Below are 26,683 nucleotides of genomic sequence, written 5' to 3'. Positions count from 1 at the left end.
GGAAACTGAGGCAGGCAGGTTAAGTGACTTGCCTAGGGTCACAATAGCTAGGAAGCATCTCTGGTTAGATTTTAACTCCGATCTTTCTGACTCCAGATACTACTATTATCCCCATTTTATGGATGAGAAAATTGAGGCTCAGAGTGTTAATAAAATTTAAAGCGCTTTCTACATTCTTCTTATTGTCGTTCCATTACTGTTGTCACTTGGTCAGAGGTTAAGGGAAAACACTCCAAATTTATATTCAGAAGATCTGGGTTCAAGTTATGACCTGCTAGGGGTTTGTGTGACCTTGGGTGAGTCACTTTACTCCTAAGCTCTGTGTTTTCATTTACAAAATGAAGGGGTTGGACAGGACTCTGAGGAAGCTTCCGTCTCTGTTTTTTACATTGAGGTGGACGTATCTTTATAGGTTTGCTTTGGCTGCTGGGTCCCATGCCCGAATGGACATGGGGATGGGTGTTGTCTATCTTTGTGAGTGTGTGTGTTTTGCACACAATATTGTTACATTCTCTCTTCCAGATGTTTTCCCTCCTACTGATCAAACAGAAGCTGGGGATTGATTTTAGTTTATTTTTAACTTTTATATCTTATGAAATTTCCTTGCTCCCCCCATGCTTAGCTGAATGCCCCCACCCACTCCACTTAACACTGATGAACCAGTGGGATTGGGATCTGATGGGAGCCCCTTCATTTCTGGGCAGAATGGAGAACAGGGAATCCTGGGATTTCAGACCTGCCTGAGCCCCAGTTGACTTAGAGAGGCAGTTTGCTGTAGTGAAAAAGAGGGCTGGAGTTGGAAGCAGGTGAGCCCTGGGTTCAAATCCTGCCTTGGAACCTCAATTATTGGGTAAATCATTTCACCTCTCCAAGCTTCAGGTTCCTCATATATAAACTGGAGATAATAAACCCCAAGGTCTTTGCCTGCTGGGATAGTTTTCAGGCTCAGATGAGATCACCCAAATAATCATTTTTAATCACCTACCATGTGCCTGGCACTGTGCTAGGGATCCAAAGGCAAAAGCAAATTGTCCCTTCTATTAAGGATTACAGATTTAGAGTTGGGAGGAAGAAAATAAGCATTTATTAAGCTCCTCCTGTGTGCCAGGCACTTTACAAATATTATATCTGGTGATATTCACAATAACCCTGGGAGGTAAGTGCTGTTATTAGCCCCGTTTTATAGATGAGGAAACTGAGGCAGCCAGTGACTTGCCCAGGTTCATGCTTCCAGAAAGTGTCATAGGCTAGACTTGAACTTGGGTCTTCCTGACTTTAGGTTCAGTGCTCTATCTGTGGTACCATCAGTGCCAGCTGCCAGAAGCTGCTGTGTGTGGCCCTATTAGAGGTCTCATGGGAGAATTCATAGTAGTGTCATGCATAGGTCACAGGATCATAGAAGTCTTCATTTTACAGCTGAGGAAACTGAGATAAAAGTAAAGTGACTTGGTGCCACAGTGGGATTTGAACCCAGGTCTTCCAGCATAATCAGCTACTGCTACAGGCAGCCACCTAGCTTGAGTCACTCCTTTCCAAGCAGGTCCTATCTCCTCCATCGAAATCTTCATCCATGTCCACTCCTGGGAAGGTGGATCTGAGGACCCAGCTTTGGGTTGGGTGTGACTGTGACAGACTTGGTTTCTTTTCTCAGATCTTCTGGCTGATTCCCCCCACCTTGCACAATTTGGAACTCTATGAAGAGTGGGTGCTCTCAGGAAAGCAGAGTGACATCTTCCTGGGAGACCGAGTCGAACAATGCCAAAGAATTGAGCTGACCCAGGGCTACACATTCTTTATCCCCTCTGGTAAGTGTCCCCAGGCTGGCAGCCTTCTTGGGAGCCGTGTTGATGCCTCTGTGCTGCTCCTCTCCATCCCTAGAAATGATCTCTTGGCTCATTGGCCAAGTCTCTACACGGTTACGTGCCAGGGAGATGAATCTCTGAGAAACAGTCCAGCTTTTTCTCAGACTCACCTTCTTGGTGGTTCTGGATGAACTTCCCTTAATATCCTGCAGTCCCCCAGGGATACCTTTGGGGCTACCTTTTGTCCAGGAGGGCTATGTATTGGACCTGGGTCTTTTTTTTTTCAGGGGTAGTGGTCCTATTTCCCACCTTTATTCTTAATTCCTGATGCTGCTGACTCTTGGGAAATGGGAGTCCATAGGGGTGCATTGGGGCCATGGTTCAAACCCCAGCTTTGCACCCATGTGACTCTGGGTGTATATTTCCCATCTCCACTCCTTCAGTTTCCCCTTGTTAAAATAGAAAGGATTGGTCCTTTCCACCCCTTGATTTCTGATCAGATGAATGGGTCAGAGAAGGCTAAATGGTGCTTACTTGGTCAGAGCCCATGAAGATGCTATGGTGCACAAGGTGGACTGGCATGCGGTTGGGACCCCCCAGTCTGATGAATGTCAAGAGCTGTCCCAGGGGCATCTGGGAGCAAAGATAAGGGGGATTGTGGAAGGACAGTGTGAGGCAGCTTCCTTCTGTGACAAGAAACATTAAAAAAAACAAATCTAATCATATCATCTGTACAAATATAGGATGGGAAAGACATGTCTCAATAAGTAATTCATGTGATAAGACCTGCCTGGATATGGGGGACTCCCAATGTGGAAGTTTCTTCTCAATATTGCGCAGCCCTATGTCATGAACCAAAGCCACCCAGCCAGTCTATGTAAGAGTCAGACCTCAGGCCTTCCTAATTCTGAGGCTGGCTCTTTATGAACTACTGTCACTACTTTGTCTCTTTTTTTCCTATACATCTTGTAGTATTTTTATCTATGGCCCTATTGTCTTCTCCTTTTAGAAGGTAAGCAGTTTGTGGGCAGGAACTAGAGCCTTATGTTTGTCTCTGTGTCCTCAGCATCAGGCTTAGTGAATAATGACCTGGGAGAAGGAGCATCCTTCCCACCCTGGTCCTACATTGCCATTCTGGGAGGGTGGGTGGCTACTTTTGGACCTCCTAAGGACATGGCAAAGGGAGACAAGAGGAGGGGCTCAGGAGAGCAGTGGGAATATCAAATCTTAGAGATCCTCTAATCTCTCCCCAATTCTACAGAAGAGGGGGTGGGACCTAGGGTCCAGGGTTCAGGGACTGGTCCAAGATGGCAAGAATAAGTCTTAGAGTTAGGATTTTTAACGTTTTGAATCTATTTCACTTCATGGAAGAAAGGATTGGACTCTTCCTAAAGTCACACAGGTAGTACCTTACTGTTCCAGGATGGTCTCCAAATACATACATGATAGCTATGTCTGGATTGGGGTAAATTGGGTGGGCAGCCTACAGGCCTTGAGGCCTAAGGTTCCCCACTCTTGGTGGGAATCATGAGCCCATGAAGTGGTTGTATTATTCAGATTCATACTGCATGCTTCCATCGGACTGGAACAAGTATTTTTATAGAATCACCATATTTTACATTAGTATAACTTCAAATAATGTGTCTGAATATTCATTGAAACCTCACATACCACTTAGACCTCAAGGACCACTACTTGGAGGAGATGGTATACACTTTCTCTGCTTGACCTTGAAGTTCTGTCCAGGCAAAATTCAGTTCAGCATGAAGAACTCTTATTAATTAGTACTGTCCAGCAGCTCTGGTTGACAGTGAACTCCCTGTCACTAGAGGTATTTAATCAGAGGGAGATTGTTTAACCTCTTGGGATGATATTGAGGGGATCATAGGGTAGAAGCCTGGGATAGTGACCTCCAAAGGTCCTTTCCAGTTTGGAGACTGTGGTTTAAGAGATGGAGGGTTAGACTCCTAACAGTCCCCAAGGCTGACTGTGGGTCACCTGGCAGCTTGTCTGAACTGTGAATCATCAGGAAGGAAGTGGTTATTTAGATGGCTGGGTTGGTGATGCCTGGGGCTCAAACTGACCTTCGGGGAAGGCTGATAGCATTGGGTTAGATGGTGTAGTAGTAAAGTCCTACTCTCTATCACTACTTTGCTAAATAGTGATGAGTGGTGACCCAGCTTGGTCCTGAGGTCTGGCTGGTTTTTGAAGGTTTTTGAGGGGTTGAGGAGGGGCTTCTGGGCATAGGGGCCAAGCCATAAAGAAGGTACCTCCCTGTAGGGGACTTTAATCCATCTGTTGTCCCCTGGTGGTAGATTCTAAAAGTCCTTCTGGAGCCAATATTCTCTGAGTATTTGAAAATAGATGTCTGTGAAAGGGCAGTTCCAGAAAGCCTGGCTTTTATACTTGTCCTTGAGCAAATGGCATTTTCTCCCTCCTCGAGGGTCCTCTGGTAAAACAGGGGAAGCTGGATTAAATGATCTCTAAGGTTCTTCCTAACCCTAACGATGTTCTAAGGACTCTCCCAGCTCTGACATTCGATGTCCTAAGGGCTCTCCCAGCTCTGCGTTGTGTTCTAACGCCCTGCCGAGCTCTGACATTCCCTGTTCTAAGGCCCATCTCAGCTCTGACACTCCATGTTCTAAGCTCCTTCCCAGCTCCGTTGGTTTCTGATTTCAGGATTCTTCCAACATTCTGTGATCCCATAGCCTGGAGGGCTGACAAGCTTCCAGCTCCATCACTTTTCCTGAGTTAGAATAAATATTGACTCTTCTTCTTTCTGGTCATTAGACAGAGTGGGCATGCTTCCTCCCCCTACCCTCCTTGCTTTGGGTCAAGGTACAGGTAGGGCGGCTGGGGGGCAGTATGTATTTGGGTGATAAGCGATGTCCAGGTTAGAAACGATGTTGCTAGAGGAGCAGGGAGAGGCAGTTTTCTCTGCCAGAGAAAGACAGGACCAGGGCAAACTGGCTTGAGTTTTGCAACAGGTCAGAGGCCAGATAGGCAGGGACCCAAGGAGCTGTTGATTTTTTTTTTTTCCCATGGAGAGGCTGCAAGATAAGGGGAGACAGAAAAGCACTGAATTTCTTCTCAGTAGTAAGGGAGTGAACCTGATGCCTTGGAGTCTTGGGGAGACCTGTAATGATTTTATTCTCCTGGCATCCTGCCCTGTGTCTATCCCTGCCATGGAAGTAGATCTCTGGGATGGTTGACACATGCCCTGTGGATATCGGAGGAAGTTCACCACCCTGGCACTCCCTTTCTCCATTTGGAAAATTGGGTGAATGAAGCCCAGCCCACCTCACCTCTTAGAGATGTGGGCACATGAAACTGAATATGTGACAGTGATTTTATCTCTTATAAGAAAAAGTACTAAAGAGAATCAGCCCTTCTTGGGTACCAAGCTCTTATTGGGTACTAGGTGCTTGATGTGGGGTCAGTGTTTAAGGCCTGGGTTCTGACTTTGGCTCAGTCATTGGCTGCCTCCATGACCTTGCAGTTTATCTCTTCATTAATCTGTCCATCCATCCATCCATCCACCCACCCATCCATCCAAAAAGCCTTTATTTTTGCCAATTCAGTTTCTTTCTCTAATTGATCCAGTTTTCACATCTGTAAAATGGGCAAAAATCTGTTGCCTGAAGACCATCCATCTAGACCGAGGAAGTATTTCGAAGTTACCTAGTCCAACTCCCTCATTTTACAGATGAGCACACTGAAGCCCAAGGGGGTGACTTGCCCAAGGTCAGGCTGGTAGTAAGCATCAGAGTACGGATTTGAACCCTTCCACTGGATCATGAGCCTTTCTCCCAGGGGCTCAGCCATGCAGTTTCTTCTCTGCTCCATCAATCTGCTTCCTTATGGGGTGTGAGGAAGGTGACCTCATGCTCTGGCCTCATCCTTTTTCTCCCACCTCTGTCTTGGCCCTAGGGTGCCAGGCTGCAGCAGTGGATCCCTGCCTACTTCCCAGCAGCTTCTGTGGGACATCTGTTCCCCCATCCTCCCTCCCCCAGCTTGGCTTGCCTGGGGGTGCTGTGGGGTTCTGGCCCCCAGATGTATGATGGTGCCAATCTGGAAGTAGGAGGCATTGGCCAACCTCCTGAATTGGGTAACCAGACTTCTGGGGTTAGAACACCTGTTCCCTGGCACTTCTGGATATAATGGGATGCCAGGACAGGGGGAAGCTTTTTGTAAATGGTTCAGGAAACCTTCAGTGTCATTCATGTCACCTTATGGGTTTTATCCCAGTGATAACAACATTTAGACTTTGGAGCAGATGGTGGGGGCTGGGGGAGAGCAGGCTCAGGGATTGGAACCATCTAGGGATGGAGGTGGGCAGGCTGCTCTGGGCTCTGTAGGCTGTGGCTGAGGGAGGGGAGAGGCTCTTTCAGCGTTATTCCTTCCCTCCCATCCCTCTTTCCTTCCTTCCTTCTTTCCTTTCTTTCTTCCTTCCTTCCTTCTTTCCTCCTCCATCTTTCTACTTTTGAGTACAATACAGTGAAAAACACTCCAGAGGTCAAAAGGCCAGGGTTCAAATCTCAAATCTGCTACTTTCCACCCTTTGAGACCTTGAACAAGTAACCTCCTCTTTCTCGCCTCAGTTTCCTCGTCTGTAAAGCACAGGCCATCACGTAAGAGCTTGGCCTCTGAGGAACCTTTCTGAGTGAGATCTGTGGCCCTAGGATCCCTCCCCCCTCCCTCTCTGTTTCACTCCTTGGTTTTCTTAAGGTCTTTGCCCAGACCTGTGATTTATCTGTGTAAGGAACTTCCCGGAAAGAAACTAGTGAAGGCAAGCTGTAGTGTTGGGCCTGGAGTCAGGAAGACCCAAGTTCAAATCCAGCCTCAGGCACTTAGTAACTATGTGACCCTGACCAAGTCACTTCATCCCTTTCTGCCTCAGTTTCCTCATCTGTAAAATGGGAATAATAACAGCACCCACCTCCTGGCTCAGCCTAGTGTCCGGCACATAGTAGGTGCTAGGTGAAGACTAGTTACTATTATATTTATTACCACGGTTGCCTCTCCAGAGAGGGTGTGCAGCCATGCTCTGTCAATGGCCCTGCTCATTTGAGTAATTTGATTACTTTCCTAAGAGTCAGGATACCGCACCTGGAACATGTTGTGGCTGTGTGATCCGGGCTCCCTCACCTGGCAGCTTTCATATGTCTTGTAACCTCATTCCCTGATGAGCCCATTTTCCACTCACACAGTTGTGTGTTTGCACGTGGATCATTCTTCCCATTTTACAGGTGGGGAGAGGGGAAACTGAGGCCCAGAGAGGGGCCTGGACCCTGGTCGGGTTGGCTGAGCCCTCGGGACCCTCTCTTCTTCCTGCTTGGTGCAGTCCTCTTGTGTGACTTAGAGCTGGGGAAAGAACCCAGGAATTCTTGTTACCTGGCTCGGTTCCCCCTGGCTGTCCAACGAGAAGGACGCAGGGACTAAATGTCAGGAAACGCTGTTTAAAAGCAGTGGCGCTGAGGATGGTAATAGCAGTACCACTAATAATAACCCAGGCTTCCAATCCCCTTGGGAGAAACAAAAACCATAGTTACTGAGGAAACAGGCCAGGATTTAGCTCTTGGGAAGGAGATGAAAAGCAAATCTTAAAGGCAAGGCAGATATTTAAACGAGAGTAGTAAATCTGGTGTGCCAGAGCCTACGTTCAAATTCTGCCTCCTGGAGCTAGAGGTGTCTGTGGCCAAGTTAGTTCACTTGTGTGAGCCTCAGTTTTCTCATCTGCAAAAGGGGGCCAAGAGTGCTTACAGTCTGTACCTCCATGAGGTTGGCCAGAGGCTCCCATGAGGCCCGGGCTGTAAAGAGCTGTGTCCATGTTAATGACTGTTATTGTTATTAGTGGTCTGTAGGGCTACTGCCACCAGGGTGTGCGTCTACACATTAAGAGTTTTTTCCAATTTATAGAGACTTGACAGTTTGCAAAGCGTTTTACAGAGCTGGGCCATTTGATACCAGGGTACATTAAGGGAATTCTGTTCCTGTTTTCCAGGAATGTTAGGCAGATCACCATCTCCCCCCTGTATTCCCCTGGTTCTGGGGCCCTCCCTGGGTCTCTTTCTGTATGAGAAGGCTTCTTGTCATTTGTGCTGAGGGGGCAGGGGACTGGGACCTGGCCCTGGCCCTGGCGCTGGTGCTGGCGCTGCCAGCTGGCCTTGGCTTTGGCTAATTCTGCCTGAGCAACTTTGAGGAGGCTTGGGGCTGACGAAGAGCAGCCTTGTGTGGACGGAGCCAGGTTCTTTCTGGGATGAATGTATGTGTGTGTATGCGTATGTATATATACATACATATATATATGTTTGTGTGTGTATATGAGTGTGAGTATGCATGTATGTGTGAGTGTGTGTATATTCGTGGATGGGTGTGTATATATATATATACGTGTGTGTGTATGTTTGTGTGTATATATGAGTGTGAGTATATGTGTGTGTGTTTGAGTGAGTGTGTGTATATGTGTGAGTATGTATGTTTGTGTGTTTGTGTATGTGTGTGTATATATGTGAGTGTATGTGTGTGTATATTTGAGTGTGTGTGTGTGTGTGTAGATTTTCTCCCTTCAACTCCCAGAGACAATACCTGGATCATTTTTCTCCCTTTCTCTCTCTTTCTTCCTCTCCCTCCTTCTCTCTCTATCCTCCTCCCTCCATCCCTCTCTACCCCCCTTCTTTCTTCCTCCCCTTCCCATTCCTGCCTCCTTCCCCCTTCCACCCCTCCCTACTCACTTTCCCCCTCTCCTCTTCTCTTTCCCTTCTCCCACCTCATTCCCCTTTCCCTCTCCCCTCCCCCTGCCATTTCTAACTCCCTCCTCTTTCTTGTCACCTCTTTGTCTTTCCCTGTCTCTCTGTCTGCTTCACCTGAACATCTCCATGCCAACCAGGGGGCATCAGAGGGAGGCTCCTGTTTGCTATGGCGTAGTAGTTTAAAATGTGCTGTGAGGGACCCTGGACATGCAGAGGCCATTTCAGAGGGGTGGTCTGTCAAGTTAAAATTATATTTCTGATTAAACATCAGAATGTTTTAATTTCTAGTATGGTGAATACTGATAGATAACTAGATCTGTATCTGTTCTGGTAAATATTTAACAACTGCCTCTCTGGGGGAAAAATGTGCTCCCGCCACACTTTTAAATTTAATTTCCTTGATTATTTTTCCCCTAACTTTCTTAAGTCTAAACAATTAACAAAACCATATATTGAACTCTGATATGTGGCATTTGCTGACTTCCAAAATATAAATGCCCACATTGAAAATTTAACATTTGTGTTTCATGGGCTGACTCTAGCACGCTGATGGATACGATCCACCTAAGCACGGTCTCTTTGGGAGTGTGTTGTGTGCGCTTCTTTATGATTCTGTTTGGGGTTTTCTTGTTAGAGATACTGGAGTGTTTTGCTATTTACTTCTCTAGCTCATTTTACAGATGAGGAAACTGAGGCAAACAGGGTTAAGTGACTTGTTCAGGGTCACACAAATAGTGTCTGAGGTTGAATTTGAACTTGGGAAGATGAGTCTTTCTGACGTGCTCCACCTAACTGCCCTGGGAGTAGGTGGGGATCCTTAAAAATTTTTAAGACCGTAAAAGGTTCTTGAGACCAAAACGTTTGAGAATTGCTGCTTTAGTGGGTGAGGACTTAGAGGTGGAGTCAGGAAGACCTGAGTTCAAAATCTCAGTTCAGCTCCTTCCTTGCTGTGTAGCGCTGGGTTTAAACTCTCCGAGCCTCAGTTCCTTCCTCTGGAGGCCTTGGAGACCCTTCCCCATCCTGTTCTAAATTTGTGATGGTCTGACCATGTGAGCTCACCGTGGTTCCTCTCTCCTTCCTTAGGCTGGATCCATGCTGTCTACACACCCGTAGACTCCCTGGTGTTTGGTGGAAATATCCTGCACAGTTTTAATGTGCCCATGCAGCTACGCATCCATGAGATAGAGGACAGGACGCGGGTAAGGAGGCCTTTCTCTCTCTCCTCAGGGACAGGACATTGGGCTCTGGCTCCAGACATTTAGAAGGGAATGCATTAGGTTCCTGGGGTTGTTTGTGTGGGAGGAGAGTCATCTTCAGGCACTGTCTGTTACACTGACCAGCCTCTCCATCCCTGCCTCTAAAGCTGAGTGCCTGATAATGAGGGGGAGGGGAGATGTCCATTTGATGTCAGGTCCAGCCAGCCCCTTCCTCTTTGGAGTTTCTATTCATCCAGGCAGCAAAATCCCCCTTGTCAGTAAGGAAGTGACCCAGAGGAAACAGAGCAATCTGGGCATTTCTGCTTCTCACTCATTAAAGGAACCCCATAGGGAAACTGAGGCACAAACTAGTCCTCTTGGCTTCTTTGCCACCACTTTGCATTTTTCTAGGGAGTGTCTAGATCAGCTGGGGAACCCGGCTGTCTGGACTCCTAGTTCTGGGTTATGAGGCTTTCTGCTCTTAAAATGCACAGATTTTTCAGCAGGGATGGTCCTTAGGTCCCATCTCGTCCGACCTTCTCCCTGTACCATTTTAATCTGACACTTTAACTAAGCGATGGTGTTTCTCCATCCGTCATTCCAACAGAAGGCTTGGACCAAGTGTGAGTGACTTACCCAAAGGTACCCAGGTGGTGATTGGCACACCTGAAAGTGCTTGACTTCTGCCTCTGGCTCCCTGTCTCCACCAGCCTGAGGGTCTGGCATCCCATCACCTGATGAGCTTGGCAGACAGTAGTATCAGCCTCTCCCTTTTCATTGTTCTTCAGTCATTTCAGTCATGCCTGACTCTTCCTGACTCCATTTGGGGTTTTCTTGGCAAAATACTGGAGTGACTTGTCATTTCCTTCTCTGGCTCATTTTACAGATGAGGAAAGTGAGGCAAACAGGGTTAAGTGACTTGCCCAGGGTCATCCAGCTAGGAATTGTCTGAGGCTGGCTTTGAACTCAGGAACACTTACTCCAGGCCCTTCACTCTATGCACTATGATGCCACCTAGCCACCCAGTCTCTCCTTTACTTCTGTTTTTAAAAGTTAAATTATGTTTTTCAGTCAGCAAAAATTTGCTCTCCCTCCTTTCTATCCCCTTTCCCCCTAATTCCCTCTCTTCCACCCCCATAATTGAAAATGAAAGGCTAAAACCCCTGTTACAAAAATGTTTGAGTACAACAACTTTTCACGTTTGCCATATCTAAAAAAAAAAAATAAAAATGCATGCATGATAAATGTATAAATGTATATTTATAGCTATAGGTATATCTGTACTCATCTCTGTTTTACCTATGTCTACCTCTCTTTTTATATCTAGCTATCTTTGTATTTATTTTGTCTGTATCTATGTATCTATCTATCTATCCGTCTATTTCCAGTCCGTACTCTCAGTCTCTCACCTCTATAATTAGGAGGTAGACAGCATGCTTCATCATTAGTCCTTTGGAATTATGACTTTGAGGAAACAGGTTAAGTGACTTGCCCAGGGTCACCCAGCTAGAAAGTGTCTGAGGTCAGATTTGAACTCCGGTCTTGCTGAGGTGCAGTGCTCCCAGTACTGTGGTGTTATCTCACTGCCTCTCCTTTACTTCTCAGCTCAAGAAAACTATAACTTGAGGGGCTCCAGGGGATGTGGTCTTGGGGGTGCCTTCCCTCTGTACCTGCTCTGCCCCTGAGCCATTCATTGTTTGAAATGTTCACTCTCTCCTGCTCACTATTCCTGACACTGAGACAAACTGTTGGGAGGTAGGTGCCATTACGATCCCCATTTTCTAGTTGAGAAAACCGAGGCAGAGAGAGGTTAAGTGACTCACTAGTAAGTACTGGAGGCTGAATTTGAATTCAGATCTTCCTGACTCCAGGGCTGGCACTCTATCCACTGGGCCACCTAGCTCTTTCTAGGTAGGTAGAGTCCTCATTTTCCTTTTGATCACTTTCATGCCTCTGGATTTGAGGAAATCTAATGAACATTCATTGCCTTCTCCAGGACCCCAGTGACTGACTGTCTGGTCCCGTGTTCTGTTTCCTGTGGTGTGTGTTGCAGGGGAGCAGGGAGGAGGGATGGATGCACTGGACTTTCCTTGGGAGGATCCTAGGTTTAAGTCCAGAAGGAACCATAGAAGTCATCAATTTCAACCCGATTCATTTTTCAGATGGGAACACGGAAGCACAGAGAGTTTAAACACCTTGGCCAGGGTCACTCAGCCAGTGTTACCATTAAGGTTCGAACCCAGGTCTCTGTTGCCTTGAAGGCCAGAACTCATTTCACTCCACCACACTGGGGTCCTAGTCAGATGCAGGCCATAATTATGGGAATCTTCAGACTATGTATCTCTTGTAATTGCCACAGGCCTCCATGGACCGTGGCCTATTTTCAGACACTTTTAAAGGGAAGATGCTCCCCTTTCTGGGGTTTTTCCTCCCCTTCTGTCTTCCCTTTCCCCACAAATTGCTATTCAAGCCCTGAAGCGCCATCTAAGTATGAACGGGACTGTTCCTCTTCTACCGATGGTCCTCTGAAGCCAGAAGGGATGCTAGGACCCAGGAGAAGGTGGGTTTGACATGGAACTTCTCCTGGCTCTGGGCAGCCAGGGCTGATATAATGGATAGAGGGCCTAGGAGCCCTGGGTTCAAGACCTGCCTCTGACCTCTATCAGGCAAGTTGACAGACCATGCCCTTGCACTGGTAATTCTCTAAGCTGCAAAGGAGTTGTCCATCTGTACCAGTGGAGGGGCTTCCCACACTTGGAAATTCCAGAAAATGATGAAATCACAAGTCTGACCCCTTTCAACCATCTCTACCCCCCAATGACAAACAGACAAACATCTTTCCATTAGACCAAGTTCTCTCCAGGATTACAGTGCAGATGCTCCTTAAATTCCCTTTAAGAAATGACCAATTTTGTTTACAGGCCAGTGGCCAGGGGATAAAGCCCATGCCTGTGGGTTTCTGGATATTTCATAGACCTGCAAGTTAAGTTGGGAATTTTAAAGGCATTCTAAACTTTTACAAAAGCCATTTCTTCTCCAGAATGGGCAGGGGTGGGTGGACCTGAGGAGTCTGACTTCTTGTGAATGTGAATTCTTGGTGAATGTATTTTCGCAGGAAGGGGCCTTAGAGAGAGGACCTGAACCTAAAATCCCCTCCTGTCACTTTGCCCACATGACCTTGGGTAGATCCCTCCTTTGGACCTTTGTTTCTTCATCTGTATAATGGGGGGATTGGACTGAATGGACTTTGGAGGTCCCTTCCTACCCTAAATCTGTGCACTTGCCTTCTAGTTCCAACTCCCTCCTTTTATTGATGGAGAAATCAAGGTCACTTGCTCAAGGTCACACCTTCCAGAAGGTGTCAAGGAGCAGGTAGAAGAGTTGCTTTTTACACCCATCATTTTATTTGTAATCCAGATCCCCTGTTAACCATGAAATGAGGTGGAAAGACATTTTTACCTTAAACTCCTTTGGAATAGTAAACCTATGGCAAGTCCCCCTGAGGGACCCCTGAGCAGTCATTGTCCCTGGATAGGACTTTTCCACCTGCCTTCACCCCTGTGCAGGCCGCCTCTCATTGGCAGGCTGTCGAATCCTCTTCAGTTTCTGGTCTTTGGAGGGGGTTGGCCACAAACCCGATGTGTCTTGGGAACCAGGACAAGGGAAAAGATGCTGAGGAGAGAGGCTAATAGGCTCTCAGAGTCAGATAAAATACCAAGTTTCCTTGCCATGCCCACTCTGGTTTAATTTTTCCTATCCCTGGGAGACTTCTAAAGAAGGTTATGGCCATTTAAAAATAGTTTTTCGGCAATAATAAAAAACGCCTTGGATTAGAAGCACCTGCTAATGGGGGAACAGAGGTAAACACATTATTTAAGCCTTGTGGTTTTCTGTCCTCATTTAGTAAAAGGGAAAGGGGGTAAAATAACATTTTTTGATTTTTCAGTCCCATGATAGAAAGTAGGGAACTGACTGGTCCATTGACTAAGCGTGTTTGGCCCCCACTGATTTCAGCCAGGGAAACAAAAGACATTTTCTGAGCAGCCAAACCCTGGGCCCCTCAGTCTTGGGCTTGCCAAGGAATGGATAAATTCTCATCCTTTGAGTACTGCCCAGCTGGGCATATTTGTTTGAATCTGTTGCAAGAAACTGATGGAAATAAGGTAGTCACTTCCAGATGGAAAGCTTTTTATTGTTTATATTACCTGAAATCTTAAGAGTTTCATCATCAATGGATTGATTTTCTCCTTCTTTCTTCTCCTTAGCTGGTTCAAAATGGAGTAATATCTTTGTTTCTCTCCTCCTTACCCCCCATGAAGACTTAGTTTGGCTTGGCCTGAAACAGGTAGAAATTTGGATGGCTCCTAAAGGGTTAAGCATTCTCAGGAGCCAGCTATGACTGGAAGGAGCCATGGGCTGACTGTAGGATGCTTGAAGGAAATATCTAATGCCATTTCATCGTTCATTGCGATACTCTTCAGCATATCCCTGTACCGGAAAGCATCCCTGTGATCATTTAATGCATAGATATCTCTCTTAGAATTATCTTTTTTCTCTCCTTACTCTAGTGTCTCTAAAATAGAATGTACATGAGTTGTCCAGGGAGGTTGATAATCATGTAATCTGTCCAGTGCCCCTTCAACCAAGGACTCTGGGGTCATTTTGTTCTTCAGTCATTTCAGTCATATTCTACTTTCTGTGACCCCATTTGGGGTTTTCTTGGTGGAGGTACTGGGATGGTTGCCATTTCCTTCTCCAGCTCATTTTAGATGAGGAAACTAAGGCAAACAGGGTATAGTACTTTACCCAGGATCACCCAGCTATTAAGTGTCTGAGGCCAACTTTGAACTCAGGAAGATGAGTCTTCCTAACTCCAGGCTGGGCATTCTATCAACTGCACCATTTAGTTGCCCTTCTGGGATCATAGAATCTGTGATTTAGAGCTGAAAGGGACCTTAAGATCCATCACCTCTGATCTCCTCACTTTACAGATGAGGGAATTGAAATCCACGGAGGTTTAGAGGCATAGCATCAGAGGCTTAGACCTGGAAAGGACCTTAGAAGCCATCTGCTCTGAACCCTTGATTTTGCAGATAAGGAAACTGAGGCCTGAGGAGGTAGATAACTTGTAATGAACAATTTAGTCAACCAACAGTCATTCAACAGGAATTTATTAAGCTTTTACTACATCAGCCACTGTGCTCAGTGCTGATTTAGAGCTGGTCAGGACCGTAAAGGTCATCTTCGTTCAGTCCCTTTTTTTTTTGGAATATTAAGAAACTGAAGCACAGGGAGGTTAAATAACTCAGGATCATAGTTTTAGAAATGGAATTGTGTTTAGTCCACAGGACTAGGAAACTGTTGCCCAGAGAATGATGCAGGATCAGGTCTAGAAGGGACTTAAGTGGTCATCTGTAAGAAGCCTTTCATTTTACTATCAGAAACAGGCAAATATGTGGAATAACTTGCCTGAGATCACACAGGTAGGATGTGACAAAGCCATGATGTAAATGAACCCAGGTGCAGATATTCCAGAGTCAGTAGAGTTTCCACTGTATTATTTGTCCTTCCTTGTGCCCAAAAGCACAGGGTAGCGTCAGAGGCAGGATTTGAACTCAGGTCACCTGACTCCAAATCTAGCAATCTCTTAAACAGAAACCTCCTTGCCATCGTTGTAGACATGAAAATGATTTCATTCCAATTGACTGCTTCCAAACTCCCATTTTTTTTCCAGGAGAAAAGAACCAAACAGACCCTTCCCTCACCCATTCCCTCAAACAAGGTAAATCAAAAACAAACACCCCAACCTCCTTCAGATAGTTGGAGCTTTTCCACCACCTGACACTTGAATGATCAGCCAGTTATGGGGCTTCCCAGGCACCCTGCTGTACCTCGTAATGCCTCAGCTCACTCACTGCCAGTGTGGCTTTGGGCTTTTCTAGTAAAGGTCAGGGTTAGCAACGAGGTCAATGGGAAGGAACTCAATTTGAACCTTAAAAAAAACTTGAGAGATCGGGAGCACTGCATGCTTGAGGCTGACTGCCTTGTTATTCACATTCGATGAACATGAGTAACATGGAAATTGGTGAGGCTCTGGAATCTGTCACCCAGTAATGCTGAGCAATGCTGTCTTTAATATCCCCAGGCATGTGGCTGAAACCTTTTGAAGGCGAAGGGTGGAAGGCGACTCTCTGTTTGTAAGTCAATTCTTTCGCAAATTTTGTTTTCTGCAGTGCTCTCTTGGAAAAAAAATTATCATTCTCATTATTATTATTTTTTGAGTTCCTTCGTTAGCATCTGTTTTCACCCTGATTGATTTCCCTCGAGGTTCAGCAACTGAGAGGAGGATTGATCTTTCCTTCCCTCTTGATCCATGACCAAGTTTTTGATTTTTTTTTGTTGTTTTCCTTTTTTTTTTTTTTAAATCTAGAAAGACACTTGGGTGTACTGGTGTCTGGCCAATGGCATGTTGACCCAGAGTATTATGAAAAGGAGTGGAGAGGATTGACCAGTTTCAGTAGGTAGACTTAGGGAGGCATCAGACTTGGAGGAGAGGAAAGATGATGCAGTTCACTAAGCTGCCAGGAGCTGTCCTAGGTGCTGGAGAGAGCTAAAAGATGAACCAGCCCCTGTCCTTGGGGAGCTTCCATTTTATTGGGAGGTAATAAAGGAGGATAGTTTGACCTTGGCCTTATTGGGGAGGAATTCTTGAAGGAAGGGGTCCTCAGAAACCTGACAGACCCTTGGTCCTGAGAGGATCAGATTTGCTCCTTAGCCAAGTGCCTTTTTTCTTCCCAAGACACTGAGAGAATTGATGTAGTGATAAGAATATAATAATAAAATCTTCTACTCAGCTAAAATTGGGGCATTTTAGGAGAGAAGATGGATTGACTTAATCCTAATCCCAGCCTAATGCATTTTCCCAGCTACATTCCCAAAGGAAGCTCATTGCAAAGTCCAAGACCTCCAGCGAGTCAGTGGGGCATGATGATTAGGGAGACAGGCTTGGCCTTAGAGCCAGAAGACCTGGGTTCAATCCTACCTCTGACAAGTACTGGCTGCACGACTCTGAGCAAGCCTCTCAGCTTCTAGATGCCTTGGGCAACGCCAAGTTTGTGTGCTTTAGAGAGTATGCTGATTTATCTTCGTAGAGAGAATTACTGACCAGGCATTCCCCATACCAGTGACACCACAGGTGCAGTTTAACAGAGAGAGAGAGAGAAAGAGAGAGAAAGAGGAAGAAGAGAAGAGAGGGAGAGACAGAGACACCCTGGTGTATATGATCAATATAATCTCTTCATATCATAGCATTCTGCTGAGGTAGGAAAATAATAGGATGAACTGATGAGGGAAACTGAAGCCCAGAAAGGCCACCCACTGACCCCAGGTCCCACAGAGTCAGTCAGGAGTGTGGAATTGGATATTACTTAAACCAGGGGAAATTTGGCAGACTTTCCTATTCAGGTGGATTTAGTGAGGATCTGTAGGAGATCCCCTCCTAGGAGGGATAAAGGGCTGCCTTAGGCCAGGGTTGGTTCCCTGATTCCTCATGGAGGTCCACAGAGAGGATCCTGTATTCCCAAAGGTGGTGCTAACCAAGCAGATGGCTCCCATGGGCTAGAGAAGTTTGTAGGTTCAGGCCTGAGGACAACCAAGGCCAATTAAAGCCCATTGAAAACCTAGGTAGGAGGCTGGTTGCTTTTTTTTTTTTTTTGGATATGTCAGGTCTTGTAGACTCTGGCAGGACTTCTAGAGGGATGTGGTCCTCTCTGTCTATGGAAGGGCTGCCCACACTGACCCTGTTGTAGATTCTGGGGGTTCTACGAGAGGTCCTTAGGGAGGCAGAAGCCCTTCCATCCCTCATACCCCGTTAGAGCCAAGTGACTGTGGTAGGGTTATGTTATCCCAATCCCAGTGATTTTGCCTCTGAGAGGAAAGTGAGGCTCATAGGATCCCCGCTGTGCAGCTGAAAGAGACTTCAGAGGCCTAGTGTAACCCCCTCATTTTACAAAGGGGGAAACCAAGGCCCCAAACTAGAGAAATGACTTGTCAAAGGTCACGCATAAGTCTTTGAATGGGTCTTAGATCTAGAACTGAGAGACTTCAGAGGCCATCTGGTTCCTCCGTTCTCCAGATGAGGAAACTGAGGCTCCGAAATGGGGAGTGACATATAGAATCAGAGGTTTAGAGTTGGAAGGGACCTCAGAGGACACTTAATCTACCCTCTTCCCACTCTCTGTTTTATACATGAGGACACAGACCTTAGGAAGTGAATGACTTGGGTAAGGTCTCACAGGCAGTAAGTGGGAGGCTGGAATTGTCCCCCTGCACCATGGATGCTTCTTTCTCACCTGCTCTGTCTTCTAACCCCTCACTTTGGCACACATTCAGAGAAGCAGAAATTAAAGTCCTTCTCTAATGGGGAAAGAGATTTCCATCCCTCCTCAGGTTCTCAAGTCTGCTGCCTTAACCCTGCATGGGATTGGACTTGTCAGGGAGTGGGGGAGGAGAAAGTGCTGTGTTCAGGACCAGAAGTATAAAGACCACCTGTGGCAGATAGAAAGCCTGAGAGATTCGAAGGACCCCTCCCCCTTCCTCTCTCTTCCCCCCTCCCTCCTCTTTCTCTCTCCCCTTTCCCTCCCCTGGACTCCCATCCTTATGATATCATTAACCTAGCAAAATCCAAATGAGGCAGCTGCCCTCTGGCTGGATTGGGTCTCCCCCAGTTTCTCCACCTCTTCCCTTTCAGAGATTGCCTAACTCCGGGACTGTGGTCCCCAGCTCTGCCTTTCAAACTGAGCTAGGTATTGTTTCAGTGATGACTAAGGGTGATCCCATCCCACCCCCTCAGTCCTTTCAAAGTAAGGAGGAAACAGTAGTAGAAGCTCCGTTAATCCCTACATGGCCTCGTGGGCAGAACTCCAGTGTCTAAACCCAGCTGGGAAGTCTTAGGTTCCAAGGGATGACCCATGTCCAGCCACAACCCTGTGCTGGTGGGTGGACAGAGGGAGAAGACTCCTCGGCATCTTTTTTCTTATGTGTTCTGCCTTCTGGAGTCTACTTAGGCTCTTAGAGTTAACAAGGATGGAAAAGGAAAAAACAATATTTTTTCTTCCTTGGGGGGTGTGGTCTTTCTTTTCTCAGTGGGTTTGGGAGAAAGAGGGATGGCAGGAGACTTCATGAAGTATCTATTGTTCATCCTGTCTCCGCTGTAGTTCAGTAATGATCTAGATGGGATCACCCTATTTGAGTGGCCCAGGTGAATCACTGGGGGTGGGGGTGGGGAGCCCTGTGTGATTTTTGGAGCATTTCAGGAGAACACACAGCTCTCTGGTCTTCCAGTCCCCTCTCTACTCCTTGGGCGTGCACGTTAGTGAACCCTGAAATGATGCTCTCACCCCTAGCTGCCTCATTTTGTATGCTGCTGGCATCTGGCCCCCTTCCAACCCCTCCCTCCCTCCTCTCCTCCTTCCCTCTCCTCCCCACATCATTCATGCTCTTGCTAAGATGATGAAAATCATGCCTCAGGGGGCCCCTCTGCTGTAAACTTCTCTTGCTCACCCCCTTCCCCTTCCCTCTTCCCAACCTCCCCCCCCCCCTTCTTTGCTCACTCCTCCGGAAACTGACCTCCACCCACCGGGTGTTGTTTTTAGGTACAGGCCAAATTCCGGTACCCTTTCTACTATGAGATGTGTTGGTATGTTTTGGAGAGATACGTACACTGCGTGACCCAGCGTTCCCACCTCACTCAGGAGTACCAGAGAGAATCAATGTTCATTGGTGAGTGCTGGCGGGGGACTGGGGGAGGGAGCTGGCCATGCATCTGGGAATTCTGGTTCCGTGGCTGCCTCAGTCTTACAGAGTGGGGAAACAGCAGCTGCTGAATGTTGCGGGAGAGAGCCCTGAACTCAGTGGATTCTTTTCTGAGATGAGGGCATTGGGGGGAATAGTCCAGGGGGTAAACAGGGGAGTGGTCATCGTTTTGGGGGAGAGTCACTGCCTTGGATAATGGTAACCAAGGCTCTCTGGGGACCCCTGAGTCTTAAAATCATCTGTGGCTTTGCAGAAAGGGAGGGTCTTGAGGGGGATGGTGCTTTGCATGACCAGCCCCCATGTGTGCAGATTTGGGGGTGTCCATAGCGCCCGCGAGCCTGATGTGTTCTGCTTAAGCCTTTGGTTAGTTTCTGCTTGGTTTTTCTGCATCAGTGAGTGGCTTTTGTCTCATGGGATAGAGAGGCTCTCAGGGAGAATGCCCGGGGCCCATCTTTAACTCAGCTGCTGCAAGGGGCCATCGGCTGGGAGATGGGGAGGGAGAGCTGGCTGGGAAAGGGAGATCAGTGGGTGGCGGGTGATACTGATCCAGGCAAGGAGAGAGTGCGTTTCTCTCGAAGCTGCAGTAGCCCTGCCCCCCTGCCTTTATTTAAAGGGACATCAGCCCACGCTAGGCTCTGCCCTCTCATTCTCTCACACATCAGTCCTGAAGTGGCATCCTGGCGGCTAACGGCAGTGAGGATCTGGACCAAGCAAAGCCAGTTCTCCACCCAGGAGTCGTTCATCACTAATCACTACTGTCTGAATGAGGGTTTGCAAAGCTTGTCTCATCTGAGATGTGTAGCGGATCAGATGGGGAATTAGGCTCAGAGAGTGCCGTGCCCAGGGCACCTAGATGACTCAGTGGAGAGAGGCTGGGACTCAAGTCAAGAACATATGAGTTCAGATTCAGATACTTATTAGCTGTGTGACCCTGGTCAAGTCACTTAATCTGCTGCCTCCGTATTTTCACATGTAAAATGGGGATCATAATAGCACCTACCTTCCAGGGTTGTTGGGAGGATCATTCCATGTTTGTAAATAAAATAGGAACTAACCCAGCCTACTGGGTTGTCTCCAGGCTCTGTGATGAAATCTTGCATATGAAAGCACTTCTCTCCTGGTATATAGTAGGTGCTATATAAGTACTTATCCCCTTCCCTGGGTCACACAGCTGGCCGGTAAGTGTCTGGGACAGACCAAACCCAAGGTCTCCTGACTCCAAGTCCGCAGTAGTGACTGGCACCTTCTTGTCAGCAGATGGAGGAGGTTGGCCTTTCTCACTTTTCTTTCGCATTTGTCCTTTGTAGATTTTTTCATACAACAGGACTTCCTCCCGTAGCCCTCTCTGACCCCTCTTCTGGTACTTTCAGTGGCACCAGAGACCAGGAGGTCCACTGGGGAGCTGGGGTGGGGGGGAGGTGCTATTTTTATCCTCACTTTACAGATGAGAAAACCGAGGCAGACGAGGTGAAGGAACCTGCCCAGGGTAACCCAACTTTAGTCATTGTCTGAGGCTGAATTGGAACTCGGGTTTATCCTGACTTCAGGCCTGGTCATGTCACCAGCTGCCTCCTTCATAAGAAAGTTTAGCTTCAGTAGTGAAATGGAAAGGCCTGCTTAACCTTGGGATTTGCCAGGGGACCCCACCTCTGGGATAAGAGCAGATATTCAACCATCAGGACTAACACCACCCCTGCCACACCCTTCCCCCTCCCAGGCAGGGATGCTCACCTGGAGCTGGACCAGCAGGTGACCAGGTGGTAGAATTTAGGGCCTGGGTAAGCTGTCTGAGCTCCCCAAGCTCCCAGTCAAATTTCTGCTATTCCACCCAAGGCACCTGCTCTAAGGTGCAGGAGCAGACAGCTTGATGTCCCCCAGAGAGCCTGGAGATGGAGGTGACTATTCCTCTTGGATCACGTGTTTCTTTCCTTAAAAAAGCTATTTTGTCCTTCTATCTTCAGCATTTTCAAATATCTCTCCCCTCTCCCTTTCCTAGTGAGCTTTCTCTCTTAACAAAAAATAAAAATCAGGGGGAGCCAGTTAGCCAGACCATGCTAACGCATCAACCGAATGTGACAGTGTATACTGCATTCCACACCTATAGCCCCGAGGAAAGTTTCTTTTCTTCTGCTTTCTTTGGCCAAAAGTTACTTCTTATTTTGAAAATAATTTTTAATTGTTTTGATATCTGTTGTTTTTCTACAGCTTTCATTTCCACATTTTTCTTTGTTCCCTCCCTGGTCAACGAGCCATCCCTTGCCACAAAAAATGAAAAAGAAAGCTGTATTATCCACTTGTGGCTCTGCCACCTTCATCAGACAGGGAGGGACGTCCAGGATCGGTTTTGTCACCTACGATATATGACAGATGATACTTGCCCTCCATTCCTCTCAGACTTGTGGGCTTTGTCGGTCTCCATAATGATGGGCATTTATTTAATGCTCTAAAGTTTGCCATGCATTTTGCCTATATTGTCTTATTCAGTCTTCATCACTGCCCAGTGTGGTGTACGTACATTGGTGTGATCATCCCCATGTTATAGATGAGGAACCTGGGTCTTTGAGGGATTGAGTGAGATGCCTCATGGTCACACAATTAATACATTTTAGAGGTAGGATGTGACCCACATTTTCCTAACTCCAAAACCAACACTTTATCTGAAAAATCCGTTGTGCTTCTAATCTTTAGTCTTTGTGTATGAGTGTGTGTGTGAGAGACAGACACAACACACATACACACACACACACACACACACACAGATTGAGAAAGATTGATTCCATATTTCATGGTTTCTTTATTGTGTTGTACAGATGCTTCGAGAAAACCCAGTGTAGACGGCTTCTCATCTGATTCCTGGCTGGAGATGGATGAGGAATCCTGTGAGCTGCACCCCCAGGAGGAGGAAAAGGAAAAGAAAGAGAAGGAGGAGAAAGACAAGGAAGACAAGGAAAAGGAGAAAGAAGGGAAGAAGGAAAAGGAAGAGAAGGAGAAGGAAGAAAGCGTGGACAAGGCCCCAAAGCCTTTGGCTCCACTGGTCCCGCCTGTTCCCCCAATCCCGCCCATTCTGCCCCTACCCCCCATCCTGCCTTTCCTGCCACCCCATGCCGCTGCCTCTCCTACCAGTATACCCTTGGAGGGCCAGGAGGCCACCATGAAAAAGCCCAAAGCAGCCACCATGCGGTACCTCAAAAGGACTTTGTCCAATGAGTCAGATGAGAGCGTCAAGTCCGCCATGACCACAGACTATCCCAAAACCCCAACAGGCTCCCCTGCCACAGAAGTCTCCACCAAGTGGACTCACCTCACAGAGTTTGAACTGAAGGGTCTGAAAGCCCTGGTTGAGAAGCTCGAATCCCTTCCAGAGAACAAGAAATGTGTCCCTGAGGGGATTGAGGATCCCCAGGCGCTTCTGGAGGACATGAAGGTGGGTAGCAGAGGGCCCTTTTGGGTGTTGTTTCTTTTCTTTTTTTTTTTTTTTTTGAGGGGGAAGAATGCAAGGAAATGGGGGTTAAGTGACTTGCTCAAGGTCACACAGCTAGTAAGTGCCAAGTGTCTGAGGCCGGATTTTAACTCGGATCCTCTTGACTCCAGGGCCGGTGCTCTATCCACTACCCCACCTAGCTGCCCCTTATGTGTTATTTCTAGAGAAGAGAGGAGGTTGGGGTGTCAGGACAGGTCACCGACCTAATGCTGGAAGCCTTTCCCAGCACCATTTACAGGACATATGAAATGGAAGGAAAGGCACTTGTGAAATGTTGACTGTGTCTGAGAAAACTAGTAAGTGCCAAGCAGGGGGACTAAGTCTGGGTGGCCCTCTGAGCCTCCTCCTGTGGCCTGCCCCCTCATTTTCCAGTTGAAGAAGCTGAGGCACAAGGCTGTACGTTGTAAGTGTGAGAGGCAGGATTGGCCTGGGCTCCTCTCAACACAAAGATCTTTCCAGGTTTGCACGCTCAGAGATTCAGAGAATTTCACACTAGGAGTGAGGTGAAATAGAGAGGACAGAGAAACAGGGTGAGAGGGTCACCGCTCCTGAGGGTCAGTCAGGATTTGAACCTGTGCTGATGATCCGTAGTTAGACCAGAAGGATGAAATCTCTAGTCCTTGGGAAAGTGAGAGATTCAAAATCTTCCCCATCTCTGGAGTTGTGGTCTCTGCTTAGAAACCCATGGAGCCAGGGTCTAGATGGCCCTGGTGACCCTAGTCTGGTTTACGGGGACAAGATCACAGACTTGCAGTCAGGGAGACATGGGTCTGAATGCCTTCTCAGACACTTACCTGTGTGACCCTGGACTGGGAACTTGATCTCCGTTTCCTCATGTGTGAAACAAAAATGGCAGTAATAATGGTATTGTTATGTCCCTTTATCCTGTGACGTGTGTCCCTGAGTACTTCTGAGGCACAGGTGAAAATGAATGCACATAAAGCGCTTTGTGAGCTTTATTAGATTAGTAGGATTAATTAATTAATGCTATTAATTTATTAATAAGTTTCTTTTTATATCACCTTCTTTCCCAGATATATTCCCCCCTAGCAATCTATCCCTTTTTAAAAAATAATAAAAAAAGAAAAGGCAGCTAGGTGGCGCAGTGGAGTTGGACCTGGAGTCAAGTATTCCTGAGTTCAAATGTGGCCTCCAGTACTTACTAGCTGGGCGACCTTAGACAAGTCACTTAACCCTGTTTGCCTCAGTTTCCTTATCTGTAAAATGAACTGGAAAAGGAAATGACAACGCTCCAGTGTCTGTCAAGAAAACCCCAAATGCGGTCATGAAGAGTTGGACATGACTGAAAACAACTGAACAGCAGCAAAAAAAGGGGAGGAAAAAAGAGTAGCTAAGAAAACGTAGAAGCACATCAGTTGTCTGACGGTAGATGTCGTATTCCGCTCCTGTAAGCCCCCACCTCTGTAGAGAAGGGAGGGAAGGTGCATTTTCTCTCTCTTTTTTTTTTAAATTTGCTAGTCATTATTAATGATTTTTGAAAGTTCTTAGTGGGACACCAGATTCAGACCCTGCACTTGACTTCTTGTTTCTAACACCTTGATGCTCAAACAGAGACACATTTCAGGGATAGGAAGAGGGGCAGAGAAGCAGCTGAGGTTTAGAACTTTGTGCCCTGAAAACTTCAGTAGCGTGGTGGTCTTCCCTTAAGGAGGGAAGTCTTGGGTCACTGTCAGAGAACCTTTGGGTGCAAGCCACATGGGTGGGGGGGCGGTAACGGATCTTGCCTTGTACCATAAGTGGGTTTCTGATGGAACATCAGAGCTGGAAAGGACCTTTTCATTTCCTAGAGGACTTAACAGAAGCTTGACTAACTTTCTCAGAACTCACACAACTAGTAAGTGATAGAGCTGGGATTTGAACCCAGGGCCTCTGATACCATAGCCATTGCCTTTGCCACTGAGATACTCTCCCTATCTGGGCTCCTCTTTCTAATAGAGGCTCAGAGGAAGGAAGAAAGGAAGATAAGATCTACAAGATCTTACTAACATGATTTACTAAGTACCTGCCAGGTACTATGCTAGCACTTTAAATATATTATCTCATTTGATCCTCCTGATAGCCCTAGGAGGAGAAGTGCGATTATCATCCCCATTTTGAAGTTGAGGAAATTGAGGCAAATAGGTAAAGTGACTTGTCCAGGGTCATACAGCTAGTGGCCAAACCAGAATTTGAACTCAGATCTTCTGTCTCTAAGCCCAGTACTTTTGCTTATTACTTGCTCTGCTATGTGGTAAATTTTTTTAAAATCAGACTGTTAACTATGCAGATAATTTGTGATTTAAAAGAACATGGTGGCTATCGTTTTAGTAATATTAGGAGGAGTTGCAATTATTGTTATGATAAAATATCTCATTAATCATCTCATACTGAAGGTAAGAATGAGATAGCAGTGATAAGGATTCTTATTTAATTATAATAATGGCACACACCTGATTTATGATAGAGACGAGTGGATAGGGTGTTAAAGTTAGGAAGACCTGGCTTCCCTGCCTTCCTCGGACACTTCTAGCTGTGACCCTGGTTAAGTCACTTAACCTTTATCTGCCTCAGTTTCTTCATTTGTAAAAAGAAGAGGTTGATCTCGAGTTCCCTTGATAAGTCAGAAAGTGGCCAGAGGGAGACATCTGGGTCATGAGAGGCTTCTAAGTCATGTCCTAGAGGACTGTTTGAAGGACAAGTAAGCAGATGTAAAGGAGAGACCTAGACAGAGGCGGTAGGTTAGCAAATCTTTGGATGGGGAGACCATTTTTACCAGAGGTCCAGACTTTTAGAATGAGTCAAACTCTGATTCATAGCATAGCCATCAGGGAGTTGGAATACAAAGGGAATCTTCCCTGCTTTTGTCATAATTTTGACTCCTCAAAACTTTGACTTCTCTTACCTGTTGGTCCTCACAGTTACCATGGGATCACAGGAGGATGAGCTGGAGCAGATCTTAGAAGTCATCCAGTGCAACCCTTTATTTAACAGATGGGGAAACCAAGGCCAGGGAGCTGAAGGGGTTTACCAAGGCTTCCAGGCTAGTAAGTCTTAGATCTGGAGCTTTGAACTTAGGGGTTATGATGTTCCTGACCGGTAGCTATGGCGGTACTCCCTTCTAGGGCTGGAACCTACCCCTCCTCCTTCCCGCTACCTGCCCTATTTGGGTTTGCAGATGGAAACAACTAGTTCCCTCATTTGTCTCTCTCTTTGTTTATCTCTCCCCTTTGTCTATCTCTTTTTCTCCCTGTTTCTGTTTTTTTCTGTATCTGTCTCTCTGTTTCTTTTACTGTCTCTGTTTCTTTCCATCTGTCTTTTTCTCTTTTCTTTCCTCCCTCCCTTCTTTCCTTCCTTCTTTCCTCCCTTTCTCCCTCCCTTCCTCTTTCCCTATCTTTTTGTCAACAAGCTAGCCAATTAGCATTTGTTTATTAAACACCTACTGCTTACTAACTTCTGTTAACTCCCTCCAGGAGCTCCCAGTCCAATGGGAGAAGCAATATAACTATATTCAAACAAAATCTAGGTAAGACACATTGGAGCTAATGCCTAGAAGGCAGGCACTAGCAGTCCTCTGCCAGTGAAATCTCAGGTCTGGTTAAAACAATCAACTCAATGCCTTACTTATTTGGTATTGGCTTC

General features: G+C 46.7%; 1 protein-coding gene across 5 annotated transcripts in view; it reads left to right on the top strand.

Annotated features, from left to right (window-relative positions):
* The window catches only part of KDM2B (lysine demethylase 2B), a 133,070-nt gene that overhangs the window by 48,462 nt on the left and 57,925 nt on the right, over window positions 1-26,683 (top strand). For all 5 annotated transcript variants that reach the window (XM_072600517.1, XM_072600516.1, XM_072600519.1 and 2 more), the window contains 4 exons: window positions 1,652-1,805; window positions 9,638-9,753; window positions 19,404-19,530; window positions 22,374-22,987. In XM_072600517.1, coding sequence (XP_072456618.1) covers window positions 1,652-1,805; window positions 9,638-9,753; window positions 19,404-19,530; window positions 22,374-22,987 — 1,011 coding nt within the window. The remainder of the gene's footprint in view (window positions 1-1,651; window positions 1,806-9,637; window positions 9,754-19,403; window positions 19,531-22,373; window positions 22,988-26,683) is intronic.

This window comes from Notamacropus eugenii, chromosome 4, assembly GCF_028372415.1.
Source record: "Notamacropus eugenii isolate mMacEug1 chromosome 4, mMacEug1.pri_v2, whole genome shotgun sequence".
NCBI lineage: Eukaryota > Metazoa > Chordata > Mammalia > Diprotodontia > Macropodidae > Notamacropus > Notamacropus eugenii.
The sequence above is the reverse complement of the archived record's forward strand: the minus strand, read 5'-3'. Positions and strand labels throughout refer to the sequence as shown.